The sequence below is a fragment of the Citrus sinensis genome, chromosome 1, assembly GCF_022201045.2.
Source record: "Citrus sinensis cultivar Valencia sweet orange chromosome 1, DVS_A1.0, whole genome shotgun sequence".
NCBI classification, from domain to species: Eukaryota; Viridiplantae; Streptophyta; class Magnoliopsida; order Sapindales; family Rutaceae; genus Citrus; species Citrus sinensis.
Genome location: NC_068556.1, coordinates 7,659,111 through 7,683,953, shown reverse-complemented (window position 1 = coordinate 7,683,953; position 24,843 = coordinate 7,659,111). Strand labels below are relative to the sequence as shown.

General features: G+C 30.7%; 1 protein-coding gene and 1 long non-coding RNA gene across 4 annotated transcripts; one reads left to right on the top strand and one right to left on the bottom strand.

Moving 5' to 3' along the window:
• On the bottom strand, positions 1-11,292 carry LOC102621864 (probable RNA-dependent RNA polymerase 3). Of its 3 annotated transcripts, none has more exons than XM_025097253.2 (19): positions 10,770-11,292; positions 10,366-10,534; positions 10,127-10,256; positions 9,671-9,745; positions 8,926-9,115; positions 8,576-8,774; positions 8,406-8,493; positions 8,190-8,330; positions 6,519-6,593; positions 6,347-6,418; positions 5,746-5,852; positions 5,036-5,169; positions 4,537-4,762; positions 2,746-2,974; positions 1,775-1,917; positions 1,031-1,196; positions 741-885; positions 491-654; positions 1-388 (listed from the first exon to the last, which is right to left on the bottom strand). In XM_025097253.2, exons 1-19 carry the CDS (start codon positions 11,110-11,112, stop codon positions 152-154), a joined length of 3,033 nt encoding a protein of 1,010 aa, XP_024953021.1. In that variant the 5' UTR covers positions 11,113-11,292; the 3' UTR covers positions 1-151. The 3 variants fall into 3 exon arrangements, with proteins under 3 accessions (XP_024953021.1, XP_006475556.1, XP_006475557.1); XM_006475493.4 differs by having other exon boundaries at positions 5,021-5,169; positions 10,770-11,291; XM_006475494.4 differs by having other exon boundaries at positions 5,021-5,169; positions 10,366-10,528; positions 10,770-11,291.
• Positions 11,293-22,395: 11,103 nt separating this feature from the next.
• LOC112497945 (uncharacterized) lies at positions 22,396-24,605 on the top strand. The gene is made up of 2 exons (XR_003065042.2): positions 22,396-23,280; positions 24,246-24,605. It is a non-coding gene; the product is annotated as an uncharacterized LOC112497945 (long non-coding RNA).
• The last annotated feature ends 238 nt before the right edge of the window (positions 24,606-24,843 follow it).

The following is a 24,843-nucleotide window of genomic DNA, read 5'->3' as shown; positions in this document are numbered from 1 at the left end:
TTACCTAAAATCAAGCCACATTTTTTACGCATGATATGATAAATACTACATTTACACAATTTTTAATCCCCTTATTACCCTCATTATTTACAAATAGGCGAGATTGATACACGATACGCTACAACGTTTTTTTGCATGACACTATATTCCTTCAACCACAGATCTCTCTCAGAACAGAAGCTGAGCAAAGCATGCTCCTGTCACCTTGTCTCCGTGCATAAAATTTGCGGAGGGCTGAACCTGCAACTCTCCAAGCAAAGCTACAATAACTAACTTGTCTTCGGCTAGCTGCAAGGTCATAAGTAATATTATATATGGCAAGCGCCTCGTTGTAAATCTCCTCTAGAGTCCTTGTGCTCTGTTCAAATTCCGCAGCACCGTATAATATCTAAGACCAAAATGACAGGCTATTAGCCAAGTAAGAGTGAAGAAGGGGAATTTCATGCCAAAAGGGATTTGAGCATGTGCAAAACCTAGGGTTGAAGATTACCTGCTTATATTTTTCTATGACTAGTTCAGCTGCCTCCTCTCTTTCCACAGTACATTTATCAATTGCCTCCTTCATTTCCCACCTGTACTGGTCATAGTAACCTTTCCATTTTGTCATGCATGCTTCCGGGACTCCATCATCAAAACAAGGTAGTTTCCAAATTTCTTCAACAGAAAAAATACATTTCCGTCACTTCATAAATCTTTAAATCATCAAAGAAAGCAGTCAACCTCATGGAGAAGACTATTACCAGTCACTGACCGATCCACTGCTTCATATGATTTCACTGTATTGTATATTGTTCCCAAAACAGATGTGGATTCAAAAGAAACTGATTCGTCTCTCCGCATGTAGCATGGGAACTTTTCTACCTTCAAATCTTCTGGAACTTCAACCTGTTTTCAAGTGGGGAAAAATTGGTTATGCCAATTCTAATTGGGACTCCAATCTCTAAATACAAATACTCTTGGATGGTCAAGGATTATGTATGTAAAATAGTTAGATAGACTTACTGTACTGGAGTAAGTTATAATAACTAACCTTTATACCACTCTTTTTGGGTGCATCCAAAGCATCATAGTATATATTAATCAATCGCAACATGTTTTCCTTCATTGCGGCCTTCTCTTCAGCACTCTCATCTCCTAGTGTCAGAAATCGATCCATGACTGCCTGCCAGCAATCAGCTGCCAAACTCTTGGCATTACTAAGAGTAAGCCAATAGAATTAAAATGTTAGCTTCATTGCCCAAATGTAATATTTACCCACAAGTTTCTTATATAAACCATAACCAAAAATATACAAAAGACCATAGCATTGCGATTCCTGCCTCAGTTGCCCAATAAAAAGAAATTGACAAACATGGAAACAGCATTACTGGGCAAATATAGTAAAATTAAACAAAAATAAAATGCATGGCCTTGAACCAACATTTGGACTGTGTGTAAATGTACAAATTTTGGCTACTCATTATAGAAGTTTCAGAACAAATGACCAATTGAAAATTTTAGAAAAGAAAGTCAAACAATAAAAACTCTGCTTGTAGTATTTAAGACTGGATATTTGTCTATATTTGTTGACATGAGATCAAATGTAATGTCAATAGCTTTTAAGATGTGGTACAGAAGATAGTAGCATCAAGTTAAAATTTATATAAATATGCATAAAACATAGAGAAGATTATGAATAATAAATTCAGCTTAATGCTACTGTTTTCAGAATTAAGCTAAATTTAAACATGATGAAGAAAGAAAATTATTTTCAAGGTAAACAATCAATTCAAACCTTGGGCAAAATCTTGTATTCAAGAAAAGCTTGAAAAGCTCACTCTCCAGTTCCTCAAGCGAAAAGTCGATTGGTCTTTTATTGGCCGAAAGGTTTTTTGAAGTAGACATCCAACGTTCACTCTCTTTGAAGTGTTTCAACAGCTGAAGAGAAATACAGTAATAGATGCTTGAATTAGAAACAATCAAAATCAAATAAACCATCTATGGTATTATCGAAAGAGGACAAAGGACCAAGAACAATTTCTTTACAGCACTATCAAGAAAGAAAAGAAGGAATAGCGGAAGAAAAGGAGCAGGGATTCAAGGATGCTATAGAGATTGATGGCTTTGAGAGTAATCCAAAAAGAATTTCCCAAGGCCTCCACTCCTTTTTTAGGATACAGATGAAAATTTGGTAACTAAGATGTCTTAGCTTCTTCCCCAGACATGCATCCTACTGTTATTCCCTTCAGCAAGTCTTAACGAGTGGAAGGAGACAGGTTACCACTACCTTCCTTGCATATGATACTTCAGAAGGAAACAGATATTCAGAGGTTAAAGAACTGAGCATTCCAACATTTAGGTAGGCCCACCAGGAGAAGGGGCCATCTCTGAAGATAATAAAAATTTTGAAGTTTGAACGTCATGAGGGAGGGGGGGAGAGAATATATGTGACGCAAACAAAGTAAAATCTGCAAGAAATTAGAGGAGAAACAAATTGAGATCATATCCCACCTCTAATGGACCTAAGTGCTGGTATAACAATTGCCCAGGTATTCAACAGCTCGGAACTTTATAAAATAGCACCAAATAATGAAATTCGAAATATAGAGGATACTTTAGTGACTTTAATGGAACAAATACAAAGTTGACATTGCAGTTACAAATGGAAAGGACAAAGCAAACTTCAAATAAAGATAATTTATTAATCACGTAGACATGCATAAACAAAAGCTTTCTGATAAAAATTAATGTGCAATAAAGGCCAACCTCAGGATTTCGAGATACAAAGTACATATCACCATCAAAATCACCCCCTGCTATCTCATCTGCCAAAGAGCGTGGCCCATTACACGGAAAGAATATAGCATATTTGGAAGTTCCTACAAAATCTTCTAATTCTTTCACATAGGTAGCCTTCAGAACATGTATATCTCCGAAATGTAAACCAGGATTCCGATACACTAAAACCTTCTCCCATGACACTTGGCCATCTTTCCTATATATTTCATCAGCATATAACATAAGTATTGCAGAAAAAATTATGCATAACCATTTGTTATTGTTACTCTTAATTAAACCATCACCAATTTCATTTGCATAGGTGAAGGTCAAATCTGTTTTTAGTAATCAATAAAATGACAAACTAAAATGATTATCAACTATACTGGTAAAGCTAGAAACACGGGAGTCATTCAGAAACACACCAAGTACATTAAATGACAGAGAATGTTATTGTCCACTGTGCACCAGTTCCCCAGTTGTGTAATAAGATTATCACAAATGCTTGAGGGTTCGGTACATAGAGAACAACATTTTTTCTATCCCCGAGTCACCTTTGTTGGACAAAAATTAATTAAATCTGTCATCATAAACATATTAATAATCAAGTCTGCAAATACTGAAAAAATGGAAATTGCATAATTAATTGGTATGTGTTACTTCTGACGGCTTGTAGTTTTGATAATATTGATAAAGATATTATGGTTAAACTGTACTCTATATTTTGCTCATCAAAGAAAACTAACATTTGAAATATATATCTTTCCAGTCCAAGTTACAATACCAAAAATCAAAACTTTGTGGGGTGTTGATAGGTAAGTTGTAGTTACTGCTGACATGTTTGTAAAACATACAAGTTCACTTAAATTGATAAGGTAAACATGAAGACAATTTTATGTAACATATGAAGTAGGGCATTATGAAGAGCTGCCCAGGTGCTTTAATGCTTCTTCAAGCACATGTATGATTTTTAGAACTTATGAGTTTTAATGTATACAATGGTGTTTAAGTTGTTCCATTACAATATTTCCCAAATGAGTAGGTTTAATGCCAACAGGTTAAGTAGCTCAAAACTAGCTGATAAACATGATAATATCATTTTCTAGATAACTTACTGAAGGTTACTTGATCTGAAAGTCAGAAAAATAAGCGGGTTTATTGCCTGTAAGAGGTGCACAAGAAGGGATGTGGTTTGATTAAAGAAAGAGAAAGTGGAATTAAAGTTATAGTCATCATGTACTGAACAGTAATCAGATGAAGGTGCAAGTGGAATTAATGCTGTTTAGGGAATCAAGGTAACATATTTATTGGAGCACAGAGCTAATGAAGATAAGATGTTCCAAAGAAAAAAAATAGTGATTAAAAGAGTGTTTTAGCATATCTATATGTTTATTTAAGAGGATCATAAAATGTAGGAAAATGAAAGGAAGAAGAAACATGATAAAAAAGAAAAGGAGAGATCAAAATTCAAGTGCACCAAATAAATAAACTAATCATTTACTAAAGAAATTCCAATTTATTGGTGAAGACTAGAAGGTATTTCAAAACTTTACCACTCTTCCATGTAAGTGTAGACAAGACTGGATAAAGCAAAATAAAGAGATTAGAACCAACCTAAGACCCAAAAACTGTAGTTTGAACTGTAAATTTACTGTTGTGCCAAAAGATGGCCAAGACAGTTCAGGTGCAAAAATTTAAAGCTAATCCAATCATTTATCAAAAATGGCAAAGTGTATATAGTGAAACAAAAATGTGCCAAGGATTAACGAACATACGTACAGAATAATGCAGACTTCATTGCTTTTCAGGATTCCAGTGGGGTCAACTGTCCCCATTAAGTAATAACTTTCAGTGACCGGAAGCTTTCCTGCTTGAAGACTCTTTTTTTCCTCCTTCATTAGTATAGAGAGACGATGTTGCAAATAAGGTTCATCAAGTGAAATGCCAGACAAGATCATTCTGGCAGAAGTGAAATCATAATCCATCCCACCATAGTTAAAGGAAACTGCTTGGGAAGAAAACAACAAATGCAAGGAGTCAGGGGTGGAACCCTAGTAAAGAAGGGCACTATAAGGATGCCAATGGACTAAAAAAAATGTGGGTCAGTGTTTAGAAAGATTGAGGGAAAACTAAAGGTAAGTGGAATAAAAAAATAATAATTGAATTCTTATAGAGATACCAAAACAAGATCAGTAATATGACAGCTTAACAGCAAGATTTAAAAAAGTATGAAAATACCTTATAAAACAATATTTACAGCTACCTTTAAGGGCATTACGTTTATTGGAGAAAACTCCCCGAGCATCATCCAAAGCATTTCTCAATATATCCAAAAAAAAAATTTCTGGGACCCCTCCATAGCTAAGAAGTGCAATTAAATTCCTTGACAGATAAGTCTTTCTGGGTTGATTACTGAAATGTGAAAGGTGAGTTAAAAATGATACATTAAAACAAGAGAAAACCTAAGAAAACGTGCAGGACATCGCACTCACATCAAAGCCAAAGTTGTCGTAATCAAGAAATCAAAAAGATAAATCAACATCTGCCTCCCAAATTATTTAAAATTACTATAAAAAGGGTGGAAAAAAGGAAAAGACAAAATTGAAAAAGATAAAACTGGACCTTCAAAATCTATTAAAACTATTTCCGAAATCATGTTTTTGAAAGCACATTTAAAACCTCCTGACTCATGCCCTATAAGCCCTTTCAACCCCCCCCCCCCCCCCCCCAAAAAAAAGGTCGGAAACCAGGCCGACGGAGTTCTGTTCTCTTAGACATTTCCAGAAAATATTCGCCTTACTAAGCTCTTCTTACTTTATCAAAACTATTTTCCACTCCAAAAATCCTTTTTCCCTCTCTTTCAGTTGAATGACTACCAAGGACCATCTTTTGTTAATACAGAAACAGAAGTAACCTAACCTCTCTCCCCAATGAAATTTCTTCATAATATACACATTTTAAATAAGATGAAACAAGAACAAAGATTACCTTGTTTTGACAACCTCCAATGAGTTAAATGTCTGACCATCGGACAGATCTCGATCTGCCTTAACTTTAATCATTGAGGGTCTAATCTGAATAGTTTGGGGGGGAAGCTAACAAATTCACAAATAAAACATGTAACTAAACATTGTAACCAAAATTTTAAGCTAATGGTAAAGAAACAAAACCAAATCTTTTTCAATTGACTGACAAATTTCAGTTTCCCAAAAAGAAGCTCTGGGAGCTTCAATACTACCCCATCAATAAATTTATCTTGAAGGGGAGAACAAGACAGAAAAATACAAAAGAAATCAACTACTTGATGAGAAGCTTACATGAATTCTCCAAGTACTTGACCTTTAATATTATAAGGCCAACAATACCATCACAATCTACTACTCTCTAACTTAAAAATTGATAATGAAGAATTTTTTTTTTGGTATTGGGAGGGGGGGGGGGGGTTTGTATTTTTTTTTTTGAAAATTGATAATGAAGATTTTTTTTTTTTTGGGATTGGGGGGGGGGGGTGTTTAAATTAATTGAAAAATGGAAAAAAATAGTTTCAAACACTTCATTCGGCTTTGGAAAAGGGATGGTAGATTTTTACCTTCTTGTTCAAAAGCAGAGTTCCCTTGACAGCAGTACCATTGTAAAAGAGCCTAACCTGCATTAGCAGAGGCTGGAAAACAAGAAAGGAGAAATAAAATGCAGCTGATCCTTTATTAAAAAAAATACATAAATAAAATATTAGAGCACCATAGTCTGAAAGATACACATACTGGCTCCCCATAATGAGATTCTGTTCGTGCCACATCAGAGAAGTTTGCCTCCAATTCTTTTCGATCAATAGATCTCTAATGACAATGAAAACATTATGAGTGAAAAGACAATTCAAGCACGCATAATATCAAAAGATGACAGATATTCAAAACACACCACCCAGAAGTTAAATAGCACATGTTGGTAATGTCATACAACTGTTGGACTCCTGCCCCTATCAACTTAAAACATTTTTGTTGATTTCATAGTACAAAGTGCATTAAACTTCAACAATCCCATTAAAAAATGTGTAAGTAAATGTATTCTTCCATCAATAAAATTCAAGATCTCATTTTTCAGCTTCAGGCAGGTGCACAAGAGGAGATAACAGTTGTTCAAAGTCATCCTTCTCCTTCCTTGTTTCTTTCGGGTGGATGTAACTCACTGTACGATAAAAAGACACAATATACAGCTTAATCGTTGCCAAGAAGAGAATGAAACAACCAAAGAATGTTCTCCCTGACGCAAGAAGAAACACTTAATGCTTGCAATTTACACACACGCAACCACATATATGAATAAACATGAATGACTCCAAATACAAGTAAGTGGCTATGTGTCCATTAACAGAATACCTGATAATTTTGCAAGGTTAAATTTGGCTGGTAATCATAATTTCGCTATCTGAAAGTCCATTAATTGACTGGAGCATGACTAATTTCGAAGTCTACATACAAAATCAACATGAATATAAGAGCCTTTTTCCTAAAATCCTGGAATATTGCAACTCCCACCATGAACTCTTCCCTTAAAACACCTAAAAACAGCATTCTGCATCTGCTGGCCGCACCAGCCACCACCACCGACACAACCACCATGGCAAACATCAATTCCAAGGGTCTAACTCAACAAAGTGAATCACCACCATTATTGCCATTTCTCCACCCCTGCACAACCAATACAACATGTTTTCCCTTATCATCTTCACCAGCAGTACCATCAATTCTTAGAAGGCTAAGTCTCCTTTTTAAAACCTGAAGTATTGAACTTTGAAATGCAGGTTCTTATCCAAGTTTCTATAATCTCAGAAGGATTCCATAACGGACTCCGTTTTCTAGCAGTAACAGATGCCATATAACTGATGCATTCCGACACGCTAGAGCAAGACTCCATCAAGCTTCTATTAATGACGCTTTGTCGGGTTTGAGATGAATATGGTGAGGGAACGAGCGCGTGTATTAACACACGCATGTGTATGTGCAATTGTGTAGTCCCCTAAAATGTATATTAAAAGCATGGTATTCAATTTTTGCAGTTTTAGAGGAATATATTCTCTGATCCACCATCAAAGAATATAACCAGTTAAAAGCCATGTTTTCTCTCTTCTAATTCATATAATAAACCAAAAAAAAAGGCACCTCTGTTGACTCATTTTATCTTCCAGATGCCAATGCAGAACACCAAGAAGTCAACATAAGGGCCCATTCCTAAGAAGTTATGGCAGAATAAATGGTTGGTACCAAAGAGTAGAATAAAGTATAACAAACATTAATGTTTATCAAATTTAGCATCTAAGTAAGCCCACCCAGGATGAGTGTGACCGAATGGCTTGAAATTTAATGATCCTTTCAACTCCCCTTGATGAGTAGTCAGATGCATAATTTAAAGCAAATCAAGCACAAAAGACAAACCTCAGTGCTATCATCATTGGTGCACTTTTCTTTGTAAACATATGTTGGGCATTTTAAAGCCAAATCCTCTGATATAAAACCAGTTCCATCTGTATGTATCAGGGCTTCCCCATCTTTATAGACGACATTACCATCTTTATCCTGCAATTTAGAAGATAAAGAAAAATCTTCAACAATGAAGTCACATTTGGACCTAAACAAAATTGTGGATCATACACGACAAGGTTCATCTTCGATCCTCTCAATATTTATTCTCGAGAAATCAACTTCCAACTTCATAGTCTTGGACAAAATAAGTGATAACCTGAATTCCCAAAAAGGTAGTTAAGTAATTGTACTAAAAAAAATACTTAATAAGGTGCTAGAAAGCAAATTCTTAGTATTACCGAGACATATAGTTGGCCACACTGGAAACAGTCCGAACATGCATAAACATGTATCTGGCTTCATGGACTGTTTTCCCAGATAAAATATATTGATAACCCATATCAATAAAAGCACTGGACTCCATACGAACAAAATAACACTTGACGGGTGATGTACTAGGGTCTTTCTTCTTCTCTTCTTTACCACCATCTTTAAACACTAATTAATAACCACAGTGATATAAACAAAATGATCATTACAATATTCTAACAACTCTATATTGGAAATGCTGAAACATTACTTGCAGTAAATTGGAATATGAAAACTCAAAAGTTCAATATTCGTAAAATCAGATCAGGGTGAGACTCACCAAAAAAATGGTAACAACGCAAGCCCACAAGGATACCTTCTCTTGCAATTTCATTGTACTTAGAATAAGAATCATTCCAATTGTTTGAACTTCTGTGGCCCCCCAGCTCTTCATCAAACTTGACCAACAAAATGTTGTCATCCCCCAATTCCCTTTGTAAGTGAGTTCTTGTTTGATTAAGATAGGGGCCCTAAATAATTAATAATATTTAGTATTATTAATGACATGTCCAAATTCTAATAGACATTTTTTGGAATAATAATAATAATAATGCAATGAAACATTGTTTACCAATGGCAGCATCAAACTAAAATGCAGAGGATAAGTAATTTATTAGATAATAAATAGTTGAAAGTTAGAAAAGTGATACATAAATAACCAAAGAAGAAGAATCTATGTGCCCACACATCATGCAACCAATAAAAAAACAAGGAACAAGTGGAAGAAAAGCATCTGAACTTTGAAAACTAAAACCTTTTTTTTTCCCAATAAAACAGTTGGAAAAAAGGTCTTATGGTCACAGACATGATTTTGAAATCAAATTCCATAATCAGAATTCAGCTTAATATTTCTACATTCCACATTATGCAATAACACCCCAGGCAGTTTCCAAGAAGCTTGATCAAACTCTAAACCAGCAACTAAAGTTTATTCTACTTAGTAAATGCAAAAGAAATACCTTTCATACAATCAATGTGTGCATTGCTGTTTATATGCACGGATATTATCAAGAAGACATACAAACCTTGAATGTACAATTCCCCTTGGTGGAAATATGACAGTGGTACATATGTGTTTTCCCAGAATCCCATTTGAGAGACTGCAAAAGAAAGGTAATCAGTTATATAGAGGTCAACACCATTCGAAGAGCAAAATGCTGGAAAGCCATCTCTGACTCAGCAAGTCAGTTAACTCATTTTTAAATCTCATACACAACTGGACATAAATTAGATTTTAATCTTGAGTTTAAGTCACTAAGTTAAAAAAAGAAAGCTTTCGATCAAAGCTGCATTTTATTAGAAAAAATTGCTAAGATATCATTTTCAGCAAATAAAATGTGATTCAGGCTACATGTAAAATAATTCACAAGTATGTCATTGTAGATAATATCGGGGAAAATTTTTTTTAAAAAAAGCCAGACATTAAGGTTTCAACATTTTATGAAACAGAATTAATCTCTAATAAAACATATGACGCAAACCATTCGTCGGTCTTCTTGCGAGATATTTTTTCGGCCAAGCTTTTCCCAAACTTCTGATTCAAATCTAGCCATTTGTAAATCTCTCATTCCCCGAATTTCGTCAGCAGTAATCACTTCTTCCAAACTATTTCTATAGAGAAGAAAAAAAAAGATTAAACAAGCTCATAATTTGAGAACCCAGCAAGCAAAGTCATTTACTACAACAGCTACAGCCAAAAGAAATTAAAGCAAGAACTTACTCCCCAATGTAGCTCAAAATAAGAAACGCCTTCCTGAATTCAAGTTCTCCCAGTGCCACATACTGAGGAATTGATGCTCGATGCCTCATTGCATGTGAAATCGAACTCATTGGCGAGCCTCTCGGCTGCTGGTCGGCTACCGGAGACTGCTTCACAACATAATCTGTTCCTGCAACAATGATCAGTAATTACCAAAAGAAGTTGAAAACCTTTTAAAGTAAATTTCACACCTTCTAATCAAAACTGCACAAAAGTATTAAAATGTGTACTTTAAAAGAAGCACTTTTGCAAAAACGACTTTTTACTTAAAAAAATAAAAAAATAAAAAAATAAAATAAAACACCTCCTTCTATAAGGAAACTAAACAAACGCGCCTTCTTAAGCAAAATTAAACAAACCGAGACCTTGAGGAAGATTTAAGAGACGAACGGTGGTGACGGTAACTGGGCTACGATTTTGCTGAGGAGAAGAAGGAGAAAAACACACTCGCTTAAGCGGCGAGCCGTTGTTGTTGCGTTTCTTGACCAAGTAGTTAATGTAGCCGCTGAAACTGTACTTGATTTTGTCGGAGGCGATAGTGCGAAGGACGTCGAGAGCTGCATCTTCGCCGAGGGAAGCGAGACTGCGTCTGGCTCCGTCGTCAGGCGGAAGCTTGTTCTGCTCCGTGTAAATTTTGCTTATAAGTTGTTCTACGGAAAGCGGCAGTGAAACTACTCCTTGTTGACTGACCACCGCCGGGTCGCTCATGATGCTGCTTCGGTCTGAGGAGGTTTGTTTGATGAAGAAGAATTGTAAACAATATTTGTGCAGCGAGATGTTAAAGAGTGCTGTAGTTTTTTAAGCGTAATCGTACCATTTTTCATTTTTCTTTTTTTTACATGTTTCCCGCTTAAAAAGTGACGGCTCTCACTCACTGATTGATGTGAGCTGACACAGTGGCAGCAGAACTTAAGAGTAAAACTTCATTGTACACGCGCCACGCGCTGTGATTAAACAACATTTTAATTAATAATAATAATATTTATTATTTTGGGTCGGATCTTTTTAAAAACCAGCATTAATTCTGCTGCAGTTTGGAGAATGATGGCCTAATTATCTAATCGTTTGAGTTATATATAATTTACAACCGAAATAGTAAGAAAAATTAAAGAAAATATTTTTCTAAGTAAAGATAATTGTTTTAAATATTTTTCATCATTTTCAATGTAATGCTAAATATTCAAATTAAAAAAAATTAAACTTAAAATAACCTCATTCACTAAGTATATAATTATTTTTTATTTTTAGAAATTCAATTAAATTAATTGTTAAATAATAAAATAATTAACAATCCAATTTTATATTGCACTATACACAAGAAATTTAGTTATAATGCTAACATTACATTAATTGAGTGTTTACGGTTGAGATTAGTACAACGACCATATCCACACTATAATCTAAATACAATTGTAACAGAAGACAACACTAAATTACTCAATAAATTCAATTATGCAAGAAAAAATTTGACAAATTTTTCTATATACAATTCAAAATGTTAGGTAAAACGTATATTTTAATGCCAACAAAATGATATTAAATGAGGCCAACAAGCTTAAAATCAAACGAAAAATTCACACAAAAAAAGCAATTTCTATCCTATGCTATAACAACCAAATTTGCATGTAAAGGCAACCGGCTCGATACTTGTGAGAGAGGTGTACTTACCCTCAAAAATTTTGGGAAATGTTTTAAAATAACCATAAAATTTCAGAATTTCTTAAATTTGACCCCTTAAACTTTTTCCTATCAAAACCAACCAAATATTTTTTTTTTCTCTAAATTGCCCTCCTCATTTCAACCAACCAGCTCTCTCCCTTACCATACCTAGAAGTTTTCTCTCTTGTGTCATCAACATGAAAAGCGAATGGCAAATTCGAATCCACCCGAGTCCATCCAAATCCAAAATGAATCTGACAAATTCAAAAGAGCCCAAAACCCTATGTAACCTAACTTTATCATTTTTTATAATCTAAATGAAATTGATTTGAATGGATTATAGATTATTATAGGTTGTTTAGAGGAATATAGCGAAATAAAATTTAATCAAAATGATGAGTTAGAACTATTGCATATTAGGTGTTCGATGAAATGTCTTTTAGATAGTTGTACTTAATTTTTGTATAATCAAGTGTTGAAAGGTGCAACGGGATATTTGTTGAGTTGTGCGACGTGTTTTTTGTATATTAAGTGCGACAGAGAGTAAATTTGGTGAGGCATGACGGTTGTCACACCAAGAGATAATTTCAATGCAACTGTCTCTTGGTACGACAGGCAAGGCATATTTAGACATTTTATGGAGTTGCAAAACTTTCCATTGAGTGGTGTAATTGTGCATAATAAGTTGCTTAGGCAAGTGGCCCATGGAAAGCGAAATATCAAAGATCAGTTGTGGTTTCAAATCGATGAACATTTGATACGGTTATCAATTAGAGAGAGGTGCCTAGTTACAAGATTTTTCTATGATCCACTGTCATACCCAAAAAAAAAGGGGTACATAGGTTACTTAATAAGTATTTTGATGGTTTGTGTTCGCAAGATAAATCTTGTCTAATTCAGGTCAAAAATTGAGGACTTGGACTTTGAGGTTGTGGATGACATTGATACACTAAAGATTGTGTTGTATTCTTAGCATTTACATACTCCATACAACCATCCGCCGATGTCTCTCATTAATCGTCAAAACAAAATTGAAGCACAATTGAATTCATTAAGCTTGAAAGGTATTTTAAAAAAAAACAAATATGGTTACACACTACAAAACATGATACGGTGAATATATGAGACATTTTATGGTTGTCACACATACTATAGGCAACTTTATGTGTGACAGCTATGCAAAATATGTCGAGTACCTTCCGAAGGGCATTACTTAGCCTACATGTGTTTGTTTTAGGCATATAATATATTGTTTCAAAACTTGGAACAAGATGGTCCAAAGCATATTAGTGTGACATGCACAAGGTGTGATAGGAGACATCTCATTGTGATGGTCTTTTGGTGCTACATGTGCCTGTTACTCTAATATGTTTTAATTCATCTCGTAGCAACCTTTACAATGATATATTATACGTTTAAAACAGACACGTGTAGCCTAATTCATGACTTCCAAAAGATATCCGACACATTTTATATGGTTGTCGCACATGCTTTGATTATGTGCGACAAGGAAGTTCGTGTGCGCTGTGTTTATGTGCGACAAATACTTATCACACTACTTGTAACACACGATTTTCTTGTCGCACATAATCTAAGCTTTGTTTTATTTCAAATTTTTATTGCTTTCAATGATTTTTTTTTTTTTGGATATCTCAACTCAAACTAAGTATTATAAGAAATCACATTGTTTTATGATAAAAATAACAACATTGACCACAAAACCCACATCAATTTTGATCTTAAATCTTAAACTTAATACATTAAAAGTTTATATTGTGTAAGAACATATATTGATGATTATATTTTTAGTTATATAGTGATTGTTTGATGGGATTTGATAATTTGTTGAGAGTGACTAAATTTGATGATTTGATGAGAGTGTTGAGATTCTTTTTTTTTTTTAAGATTTTGTAGGAGTGGCATTTATTTGTAAATTTGTTGAAAGTGATGGGACTATTTGATCTAAAAAATTAGCATTTTGCTAGTTATAATAGAAAAATTTTTAAGGGATTAACTTTTAAAAAATTTAAAGTTTTGTGGCTATTTTTAAAAATTTTCCTAAAATTTTAAAATGAGAATTTCTGATCAATGGGAATGCAATACTTCGCAGCCAAGTTAAACAGGTATAAAGCAGGGGACCGTGGAACCTTTAAAAGTCATGTTTAATTTAAATTTGATTTAAACTTTTAAAGAAATAAAAGAAAAGGAAAGAAGAGAAAAAGAAAAGAGAAAAGACGATTTTATGGCTGAGATTAATTTTTTTTTTTTAATAATTTTCTCCTCTTTTTATTTCTCTTATTTTCCAATCAATCATCTTTCATAAAGAAGGAATGTCTCGCGTCAATCAAATCAAAGTTTTGTCTGGGAATGCAAATTTTCCAACAAGAATCTCGTGCGGTTGACGTCAAAGAGGGAAAAGTTTCGGATGCCAATTATTTAGAGCGTGACTTATCTTTGCTTTGGAGTTAAAAATGACAATGGAAAATTTGCTTCCGGCATCGGTTGCGTTTACTTAAGTTTATTACATTAAATTATATTAAATTAGACTAAATTTAATATTATTTTATTTTTAGTACAGTACATTATAACTTCAATAAATTAATAATATTGAAATCATAAAAAATTTATTAATTTAGTGAATAATAATATATTAATACATAATTAATAATTTATTAATTTATAAATATAATCACATTCCTAATAGAAATTTTTATAAAATATTGATTAGCGAATTGATTTTGTCGGCGTATATGACACAATTATGATTTGGTCTTGTTGAATGAATCAGTCACTTGATTATTTTTTAGTTATATTACATGACTAGATCACAATTACATAGAAATATATTAAGTCGATATTTCTTATTTCTTTAACATAGTAAATAGAATACAACAATGATTTTTCATTTAAAATATATAAAGAAAATAACAACCATTGATGAAATATGTAAAGTATTATATTAGTATATAAAAAATTATAGACATATCATATATATTTAGTTTTAAATTTGTTAATTAGTAATTTTTGTATTACTTGGGTCCTAGAGAAAAACAAGATTTTTATTTTAAATTTATTATCTAATAAAATTATTCAATTATTAATTTATCACATTGGCCCAAGTTGGGACTGATAAAATTTATTATTTAACCCGGTCTATCAATTCATCAAGTATTAATTTAACAAAGTTCAACTTGTATAAACGATTAGATTGAATTTTAAAAATAATTTGTTATTAAAATTATTTAAAAGTAAAATAGATTGGTTGATCATTTACATATTTAGAGTAAATGAATCTCTTTCCTTTTATGCCTTGCAGTGTTACAATTAATTCTATCTTCCTTTGTTTAATTTTTCTGTTTTGGTATATTTTTTTAAATGGACATTATTTAAATAAAGCTTTTTGTTGGTAGAGCTTTTACTTAAAAAAATTTTAGTTGTTTGATTGTCAACGAGAGCTTTTGTTAAAAATTATAAAATTACTTTAGCAGAAAATTTTTTTAAAATTATGTTATGAAAAGAATAAAATAAAATTATCAAATAAGTAAAGGATATTTTAGATATTGTGATATTTAAAAAAAAAATTATCTCTACCCCCAAGAGCCCACAATTTGAGATTTTGTTAATAGAAACAAAATAACTTATTTAATCTTTAAAAGTTTTATAAAAAATCTAAACAACAAAAATTTAAATAAGAGTTTATAAGATTAAATAAATACTTATGACTATTAGATAAGTCATGACAAATAAAAATTTACTCTATGTATTTATTTAACTATCAATATCATTAATTTGTAAAAGTGATATTTTACTTTTATTTCATTTATCATAAGCAATACTTTAGGACCGGATTTGAGCTTTAAAATATTATCCTCAATTCCTCATGATAAGATTTTACACCATTCAAATAGGGCTCCAAAAATTTATCTTGTGGCGTATGGCCCACGCCGCTTGGCGTGCGCCAGACCCAAGCACAGTACTAAATTTTTTTCTACCACATAAGCCAATTCCACTCGGCTACCAAACATGCCATAAGAAAATTATTAAAGAAAAGACAAGGTCGACACGATAAAAGATGTCCTTTTAGCTTTGGCCTCTGGAAAGAAAAGGTGCAGACTTTTGAATTTGGAAAAGATCGACCTGTTCAACAAGCACTCTTCACGACGCCGGCAGGGACGCAATACTGCGGCACTGCAAACTTGTCACTTTGGACAGGATAAGTGGATAAGCCTCCTTTTTTAATGCAATTTATGCAGAGAAGACAATGCATAATTTATTACAACTACAAAAAGAAATTCCTTTCTATTAAAAAAAAAGGAAAATTTCATTTCACTACCATTAATCCAATAAGAGTTAAAAAAAAAAAATATTTGTAATAACTAAGAATGATAAATATTCAGTTGAATACAACTATTATCCATTCATGTATAAATACATAATTTCCTAAAACGATTAATATTAAAAGATCGTTAACATTATTTTTAATATAGAAATAGAATAACAAAACAAAGTTATTACTTTTATTTTTCAATTAACTACAAAAAAAAAATACATTAAAAAATATATATAATCGCCAGCGGACCCTTGCTCCATCACTAGAGATGGCAATACTGATCAAGGGGGGCAATAAAGGGTACTATTGGACTCGAAATTAGATTACTACATAATGATATCTCAATGCTAGGAAATGATGATACATAGGGTCACACATGCCTGCCAAAAAAGGCTACCATCGTAATTACACCACAGAACCACAGCGAGTTACATTACACTACCATCTTTATCCTATTAGGAGACAACCAATTTGGTTGTTTAAGGCAGCAGTGAACCTTGAAACACTACCTAATCATGGCGCTCTTGCAATTGTTAGTTGCATTGGAAGAGGCATGCAGCCCTAGCATAACCTTTTATCTGCCAATGTTACCACCATTTCACAGATTTGAGAATTTCAAATATGTGGATAGTCACTTCTATTTTTCGGCGATGGTGCCATCATTGTTGTTGTTGATGGTGGAAATAAATTTTGGCAATGTTATTTTAGTTTTTCATTTAATTTGTAAAACCTAAATATTAATTACAATATTCGATTTTAGTCTCATACACTTAAGTATTAATAATATTCAAGTTCATAGATGGATATTAGATAAACCAAATCCATAGTATTTTGGATAGATATTATACAATCTATTTGGATTGGATACTTGGATATCCACTTGAATAGATTTGCTTGCTATCCCTAGTTGTCAAATTGATTAATAACTGTATTAAGTTCAGTTTTAAAATTTCTGATATGATAATTTGTTTATAACACAATTCATTATTCAATTAATTATATTAATGGGTTTATATTTTAATCGATAGATATGTGTTGAATTTTTATATTTTTAAAATTATTTATTTATCTTTAAAACAAAATTGATTAGAGTTTAAGAAGATAGCACTCCAAAAATTTATAAAAAAATTATTAAAAATATTTTTTTAATTGAAAATTAAAATTTTGTTAGATAGGTTATACAATTATGATAAGATAATGAATGGGTCAGCTAAAATTAAGATTCTTGACACAATTAATAAATGAGTTTAGGTTTGGATTGACTCAAATTTTGCAACACGATATGAACACAATTCACTAACCTGAATTGCCACCTCTACTATTGTTCATGTGCGGTGTTAATGAGAGAGAAGAAAAAATAGAAAATATTTATTTTTTGTTTGCTTTTAATTAAGAAATATTTAAATTATTTAAAAATAGAGTAGTTGTTTAGATTTATTTTTCTTTTACCCTTCTCTTAGTTAAGTTAACGAGGTATCTTAACTACATGAATATGCACCAATGACTATTTAAAATTTTGGGATAGAGAAACAAATGTCAATTTATATAAGTGCACAATTAAAGTTATTTTTTTATTTAAGGACAAAAACTGAACCAAAAATATGAAAGTCTTTGGTCAAACAAACAAAAATAATTTTGTAGACTTATGAACTAACACTTTTATTATTATTGGTAAATTGATATATTTTTATTACGTGTTCAAATAATTGATAGTATGTTAAATAAATATTATATTATAAAAAAAAATTAATAGAATATGAAATTAAATTCATTATCATATTTTGTATATTCCACTACTTGAGATAGTAAAAAAATTTGTGCTAAAAATAAGAGGTTAATCTTGCTCGCATGGGTGAGAAAAAATTGGTTGCCATTAGATTAAAAAAAATCATATTTACATTTATCATCAATTATGGTTTGTAAATAATATAGATAGTTTAACTATGTATTAAATTGAATAATAAAAAAATGTATTAATATAACATATATTAATGAATGTAAGAATAAATCATTTAATTGTAAACCCATTTCAATAGTGTAAAAAATTTAAAATAATATGGACTTATATGTCAAAATTTTAAAACTTTGGGTACATTTGGTATTATTTTTCAAATGGTATTTTTGAATTTCATTTAGAAAATAAGAAGATTAGTTTTTGGTGAAAATGAAAACGCGTTAGGTAGTTTATCTTGAAACCAACATCTAAAAATGAAAAATAGTAAAATGTGTTTGGTAGTTTGTCTGGAAAATATAAATAGTGAAAATGCATTTAATATAATTTTTATAAAAATTATTTTGGAATAGTTACATTATATGTATACCATTCTAAATTTATCTTTTCATTATTTTAGATATTTTTGCAAAAATTGAATAAACAAGTAAAATAATGTAACAATGAATATTGATATAAAATTGTAAGTAGTATTTTTTTATATTATTACAAAGTTTTATTAAACAAAATATTATATAATAATTTATACAACATCTATAACTATTTCAACAAAAAATAATAATTATTTTACTTTAAAACATTTTAAAATCAAAATTATTGCATAAACAAATCAAAATCTATCATGTATTTATCATGTTAGTTTTATGTTCATAAAAAGTTTTCGAGCTCATAAGTTTTTAATAGTAAAATGTCACAGAAGTCACAAAAGTGTGGTCCCATACGTTTTAATGTATGCGAGATAGAAAACAAAATTCAGAGAACGCAAATATTGCGTTTTGTGCACTTGTTAAGAAAAATTAAAGAATGAAAATATTCCATTCTTTACAATTTCCCATTGTAGTTATCATTTATCAAAAGCCCTTACCAAATGCATTTTTTATTTTATTATTTTTGTAAAATAAAAATGCTCAGTAAAATAGCAATCATATTTTATAATAAAATATTATAACGAATATATTTTATAATAAAATATGATGGATGGATTAGAGGTGCCAATGGGTTGTGCCAGCCATTTAAAAAGGCTCATTCGTGTCGTGGGCTAGAACGGGCACAATTTACTAATTTTGTCACGACAAAAAAAATTGAGATCCGGCACGGCCCACGGGCTGTGGGCCATGTCGGCCCGTCGTTTGGCCTAATAATTTTTTTGTTTGTATTCAATTATAATTTGTTTAATGGCATTAATTTTTAGTTTTAAAAATATAAAAACTCTAATTTGTTAAAAAAATTCAATTTTGATTGTAATTTTCAAATTAATTATATTTAAAGTTACCAAGTTTGATTACAATTAAGATATAATAATAAGAATAAATATTGATATTTGATGAACGATAGAATAATAACATCTTAGAAATTAAAAACACTTAACAACTTAAATTCAAAATATAAATAATATATGACAACAAAATATTTTTAATGAGGTGTGTTAGCACCACCTCTCATCCTTCGATTAAACTCGTTAATACCTTCATATATGATTTGACAGTGATTAATATGACGCTTTAAGGATCCTGTACCATTATAGACTCTATAGTGAAATATGTTTTTGCAATAGTTGCCTTGAAGCTTTCGCACCTTGTCCACTGATTCAATTAATGTAAAATGATCAAAAACTTTTGGGCGAGGACAAGGACTTCGGAATTCATTGCATTGAGGAGGATGGTGCTCATTGCCTTCAGGCTCAAGATAAGGATACTCATTTTGATTGTTATTATCTTTCATTGAAAATTCAAAGTGAATGAGTAATAGGAAGAGTTTAGAACTTTAGTTGAACGAATGAGTAATAGGAATCGAGGTGAACGTATTTATAGTGAATTTAAAAATGTGAGTGTGTGTGTGTGTGTTTAAAACGTGTGGATTATGTTGTGTGTATTTTAGTAGTATGAGTTATGTTGTGCGTATTTTAGTAGTATGAGTTATATTTAGTAATTTAAATATAACCCATTTTTAATAATTTAAAAACTTACATTTTGAAAATGTGTATTATAGTTATAACTTATGTATATAGGGTGTGTTTGGTGAATGTGATTATGGTGTATTATAATACTGTTCACATTAAAATAATACCAAACCCATGTTTGGAACAAAATTGCAAGGGATTGGGATGGGGGGCTAATGCGTTAACTGACACATTAGCTTTGTTTGTTTTTTTTTTTTTTTTGCTTTCGCTTTTAACTTTTGCTTTTTGTTTTATTATTATTATAATACTAAAATAATAAATAAATATATTTTTTAATTTAATATAATATTTTTATTTTATTTTTTTACATTATAATTATTAATATAAATTAATAAATAAATAATTTATCATTCAATAATAGTATTTTTTTTTTATTTTTACATTATAATTTATTAATAAATTTATAACTTATTATAATTAATAAAAATATTTAAATATGAATAAATTTGAATAATATTAATTTAAAATTAACAATAATATAAATAATAACATAAAATATTAATGCAATTTAAATATATTAATATAATATAAAATATTAATATAATAAAATATTTAATTTAAATTAATTAAAACAATAATACAGTACAGTGTAGCACCAAGCATTGTACAACATTATTATAATACAGTGTTAATGTAATACAACATAATATAATACACTAATATTAAAATAATATAATACAATATAATATAATACAGTGTGCCAAACACACTCATAGGGTGCGTTTGACACATTGTATTGTATTATGCTGTATTGCATTATTTTAATGCTGATGTATTGTATTATACTGTATTGTATTAGCATTGTATTATAATAATACTATACAATGTTTGGCACTACACTGTACTGTATTAATTTTTTTAAATTAATTTAAATTTTATATTTTATTAAATTAATATTTATATTCTTATTAATTTTAAATTAATATTATTCAAATTTATTTATATTTAAATATTTATTATTAGTTATATTATATTATAAATTTATTAATAAATTATAATATAAAAATAAAAATATAATATAATATTATTGAATAAAAAATTATATATTTATTAATTTATATTAAATTATAATTTAAAAATAAAAATGTTATATAATATTATATTAAATTAAAAAGTTATCTTTATTTTTTATTATTATTATAAGCAAAAACAAAAGTTAAAACAAAAAACAATTGGAAAAGAAAGAAGAAAGAAAAAAAAAAGAAAAGAAACGCAAGCTGCCAAAGAAGGAAAAGAGAAAAAAAAAGAGTAAGTTAATGCGGCAGTTGCCGCATTAACTACAGTGTCTTTATCTCATGTGATATTTGCCCAAACATAATATTAATATTAACTTAATGTAAATAATAATTTAATACCCCCTTAATACTACAACCAAACACACTCATAATGTATTAGGATCACAATACTTCGCGTCTTAATTTTAAATGTTAAAACAAGTGAAAGATGACCAAAAAAGAAAAAGAAAAGTTACTTTTTATTATTTTAACATGTCGTTGTCACTTTATCACATGGCTAATAGTAATTGGCCGTGTGACATTGTGACAATGACAGTTTGAATTCAAATTTTTTGTTTGTTTGTTTAAAAGTAAGTTTGAATAAATGTTAGCCAAGTAAATTTAGCAAAAAAAAGTATTTTACTAATATTACACATTTACACATGCTCTTTTTCTTTTCTTTTCTTTTTTAAATGAAAAAATGAAAAATTGAAGTGAACCCGTGAAATCATCATTTTTTTTCTTTCACATTTCATCAAATCATCATTTCGTCTCCCTCTCTCTTTCTTTTTTATGTCTTTTGCAGCTTCTAGCCGTTACAATAAATTATAGCTATTGCCAAATTTCAATATATATTAAAATCCGATTGAACCGGTTTTCTAACACACATTCTCAACTCATTTTCTTTTATTCTTGAATTCATCTTTTGGTATTACAAAGCATATGGCTCATTCTAGAAATAATGAACTTGATCCAAATTTTAATTTTGTTCAAGTGGGACAAGATGTAGAAATGATGGGGGATCAATATAATCAGTGTTTAAATGAATCTCAAGTCCAAAGTGTCCAAAGTTCATGTGCATCTATTTCTACTACTGTCAGTACTTCTTCAAAGTCTAATAAAAGAGCAAAAACTTCAATTGTTTGGAAATATTTTAAAATTAACGAAGGAGTAAATTCCAAGGACAAAAAAGAAGAAATTGCGTTTTGTGTATTTTGTCATGAGTGCTGCTAAACATCAGGAACCTTGAGAGAACCCTGAGAGAAACAGCAGCACGTTCTCTCACCTTTCCCCCCACCCCCACGTGACTAAGAGAAATCTGTCCCCCATGTGAAAAAGCACTCCCTTTCAAATCATTTTCCTTCTTCCACTCGCTTTCACAGATTCGTTCCAGCACTCCCTTTTAAATCCTTTTCCTTCTTCCACCCGCTTTCACAGATCCGTTCCAACACTCCCTTTCAAATCATTTTCCTTCTTCGCTTTCACAGATCCATTCCAGCCGTTCCAGCACTCCCTTTCAACTCCTTTTCCTTTCTATTTTCAACTCCTTCTCCAGCACTCCCACATGAACTCCAACTCATTTTCTTTTTGTTCACTCCAGCAGCAACTCGCTTCGTCTCAGCCTTCCCGACATTACAGCAGCTTCATCTTCGTCTATCTCCCCATCTTCTTCTCCATCTTCTCTCGCTCCAGATCTAATCAGTGGTCGCAGCTGTCGGTGGTTGAAAACGAGTTTCCTCTCACTCCCCCCCCCCCCCCCCCTCTCGCTACGTTTTTCCTCTCACTCACTCCCCCCCTCTCACTCCGTTTTTCCTCTCGCTCCGTTTTTCCTCTCACTCCAGTAGCAGCTTCGTCTCAGCCTTCCCGACGTTACAACAGCTTCGTCTCCATCTCCCCAGCTTCGTCTCCGCCTTCTCTTGATCCAGATCTAATCGGTGGTCGCTGCTGTCGGTGATCGGTGGTCACTTTCTCCGTTTAGTTGGTAATTATTTTTTGATAATTAATTTATGATAATTGTTGGTAATTTTGTTTGGTAATTATTTTGTTGAGTGATTAATTGTTGGGAATTATTTTGGTAATTGTATTGTTGATAATTATTTTAATAATTAATTTATGCTAATTGTTGGTAATTATATTTGGTAATTATTTTGTGGAGTGATTATTTTGTTGGGAATTATTTTGGTAATTGTATTGTTGATAATTATTTTAATAATTAATTTATGATAATTGTTGGTAATTATGTTTGGTAATTATTTTGTTGAGTGATTATTTTGTTGGGAATTATTTTGGTAATTGTATTGTTGATAATTATTTTAATAATTAATTTATGATAATTGTTGGTAATTATGTTTGGTAATTATTTTGTTGGGAATTATTTTGGTAATTGTATTGTTGATAATTATTTTAATAATTAATTTATGATAATTGTTGGTAATTTTGTTTGGTAATTATTTTGTGGAGTGATTATTTTGTTGGGAATTATTTTGGTAATTGTATTGTTGATAATTATTTTAATAATTAATTTATGATAATTGTTGGTAATTATGTTTGGTAATTATTTTGTGGAGTGATTATTTTGTTGGGAATTATTTTCGTAATTGTATTGTTGATAATTATTTTAATAATTAATTTATGATAATTGTTGGTAATTTTGTTTGGTAATTTAAATAAGAGTGATTATGTTGTTGGGAATTACTTTTTGATAATTATTTCGAGAATTACTTTTTGATAATTATTTTTGGATAATTGTTGATAATTTTGTAAATAATTATTTGGTCAAAATTGCCGGTTGGGTATAAGTTTTTGTTGGTAACTACTTGGTGAAAATTGTTTGTTGGTATATGTATTGCACATGTTGAAAATTTTGCTAGTAATAATTTGATGAAAATTGTTGGATTAAGTTTGAAAATAATTTTGTTGGTAATAATTTTTTGTTTTTTGTGGCAGTTAAAGTAGTGTAATTGACAATGTCATCTAGCACAAATGAAAGTCGAAATTCACTGCAAATATGCAATGAATGTGGTGGCCAAATGGAGTTGTTCACATCACATACTACAAAAAATCTAAATCGCAAATTTTGAAAATGTAGAGTATGTAAAAACTTTTAATGGACAGAAGATCGTAAGTTTAGTGATGAGAAAATTGACTTGTTAGTGGAAGAAGTTAGGAAGTTGACATTGGAAATTGAGCGCTTATCCAATAAATTTCAATTGTTGCATAAAGAACTTGAGCATACGCAACTTCGAAGTAAATATGGACCGAATTACTATTTCATTAAAATGTTTATGATTATTGTGTTATGCTTTATATTAAAGTTTTATTTATAAATTGTTTTAATTTGTACAATTATTTATTTTGTATGGTTTGTAGACATATATAATTGTATTGTCCCTCTAAATATAAGATTCAAGTTGTTGTTATAAGTTTTTTATTGCTATTATTGTATTGATTTATGTCATGGAAAATTGCATATAATATCCTCATGGAACTCAATATTAAAAATAATAATAATAAAGATTGAAAATGAAAGAATTAACTCAGCTAA

What these genes read in the sequence shown, in the direction of transcription:
- LOC102621864 (XM_006475493.4), bottom strand. Translation starts at nt 11,112, where the DNA reads ATGAGCGACCCGGCGGTGGTCAGTCAACAAGGAGTAGTTTCACTGCCG. An exon ending in CTCTGCTTTTGAACAAGAAG is followed by an intron (nt 5,853 to 6,346) that starts GTAAAAATCTAC and finishes TGAATTTGTTAG; the next exon opens with CTTCCCCCCCAAACTATTCA. An exon ending in TAAACGTAATGCCCTTAAAG is followed by an intron (nt 4,763 to 5,020) that starts GTAGCTGTAAAT and finishes CTTCCCAAGCAG; the next exon opens with TTTCCTTTAACTATGGTGGG.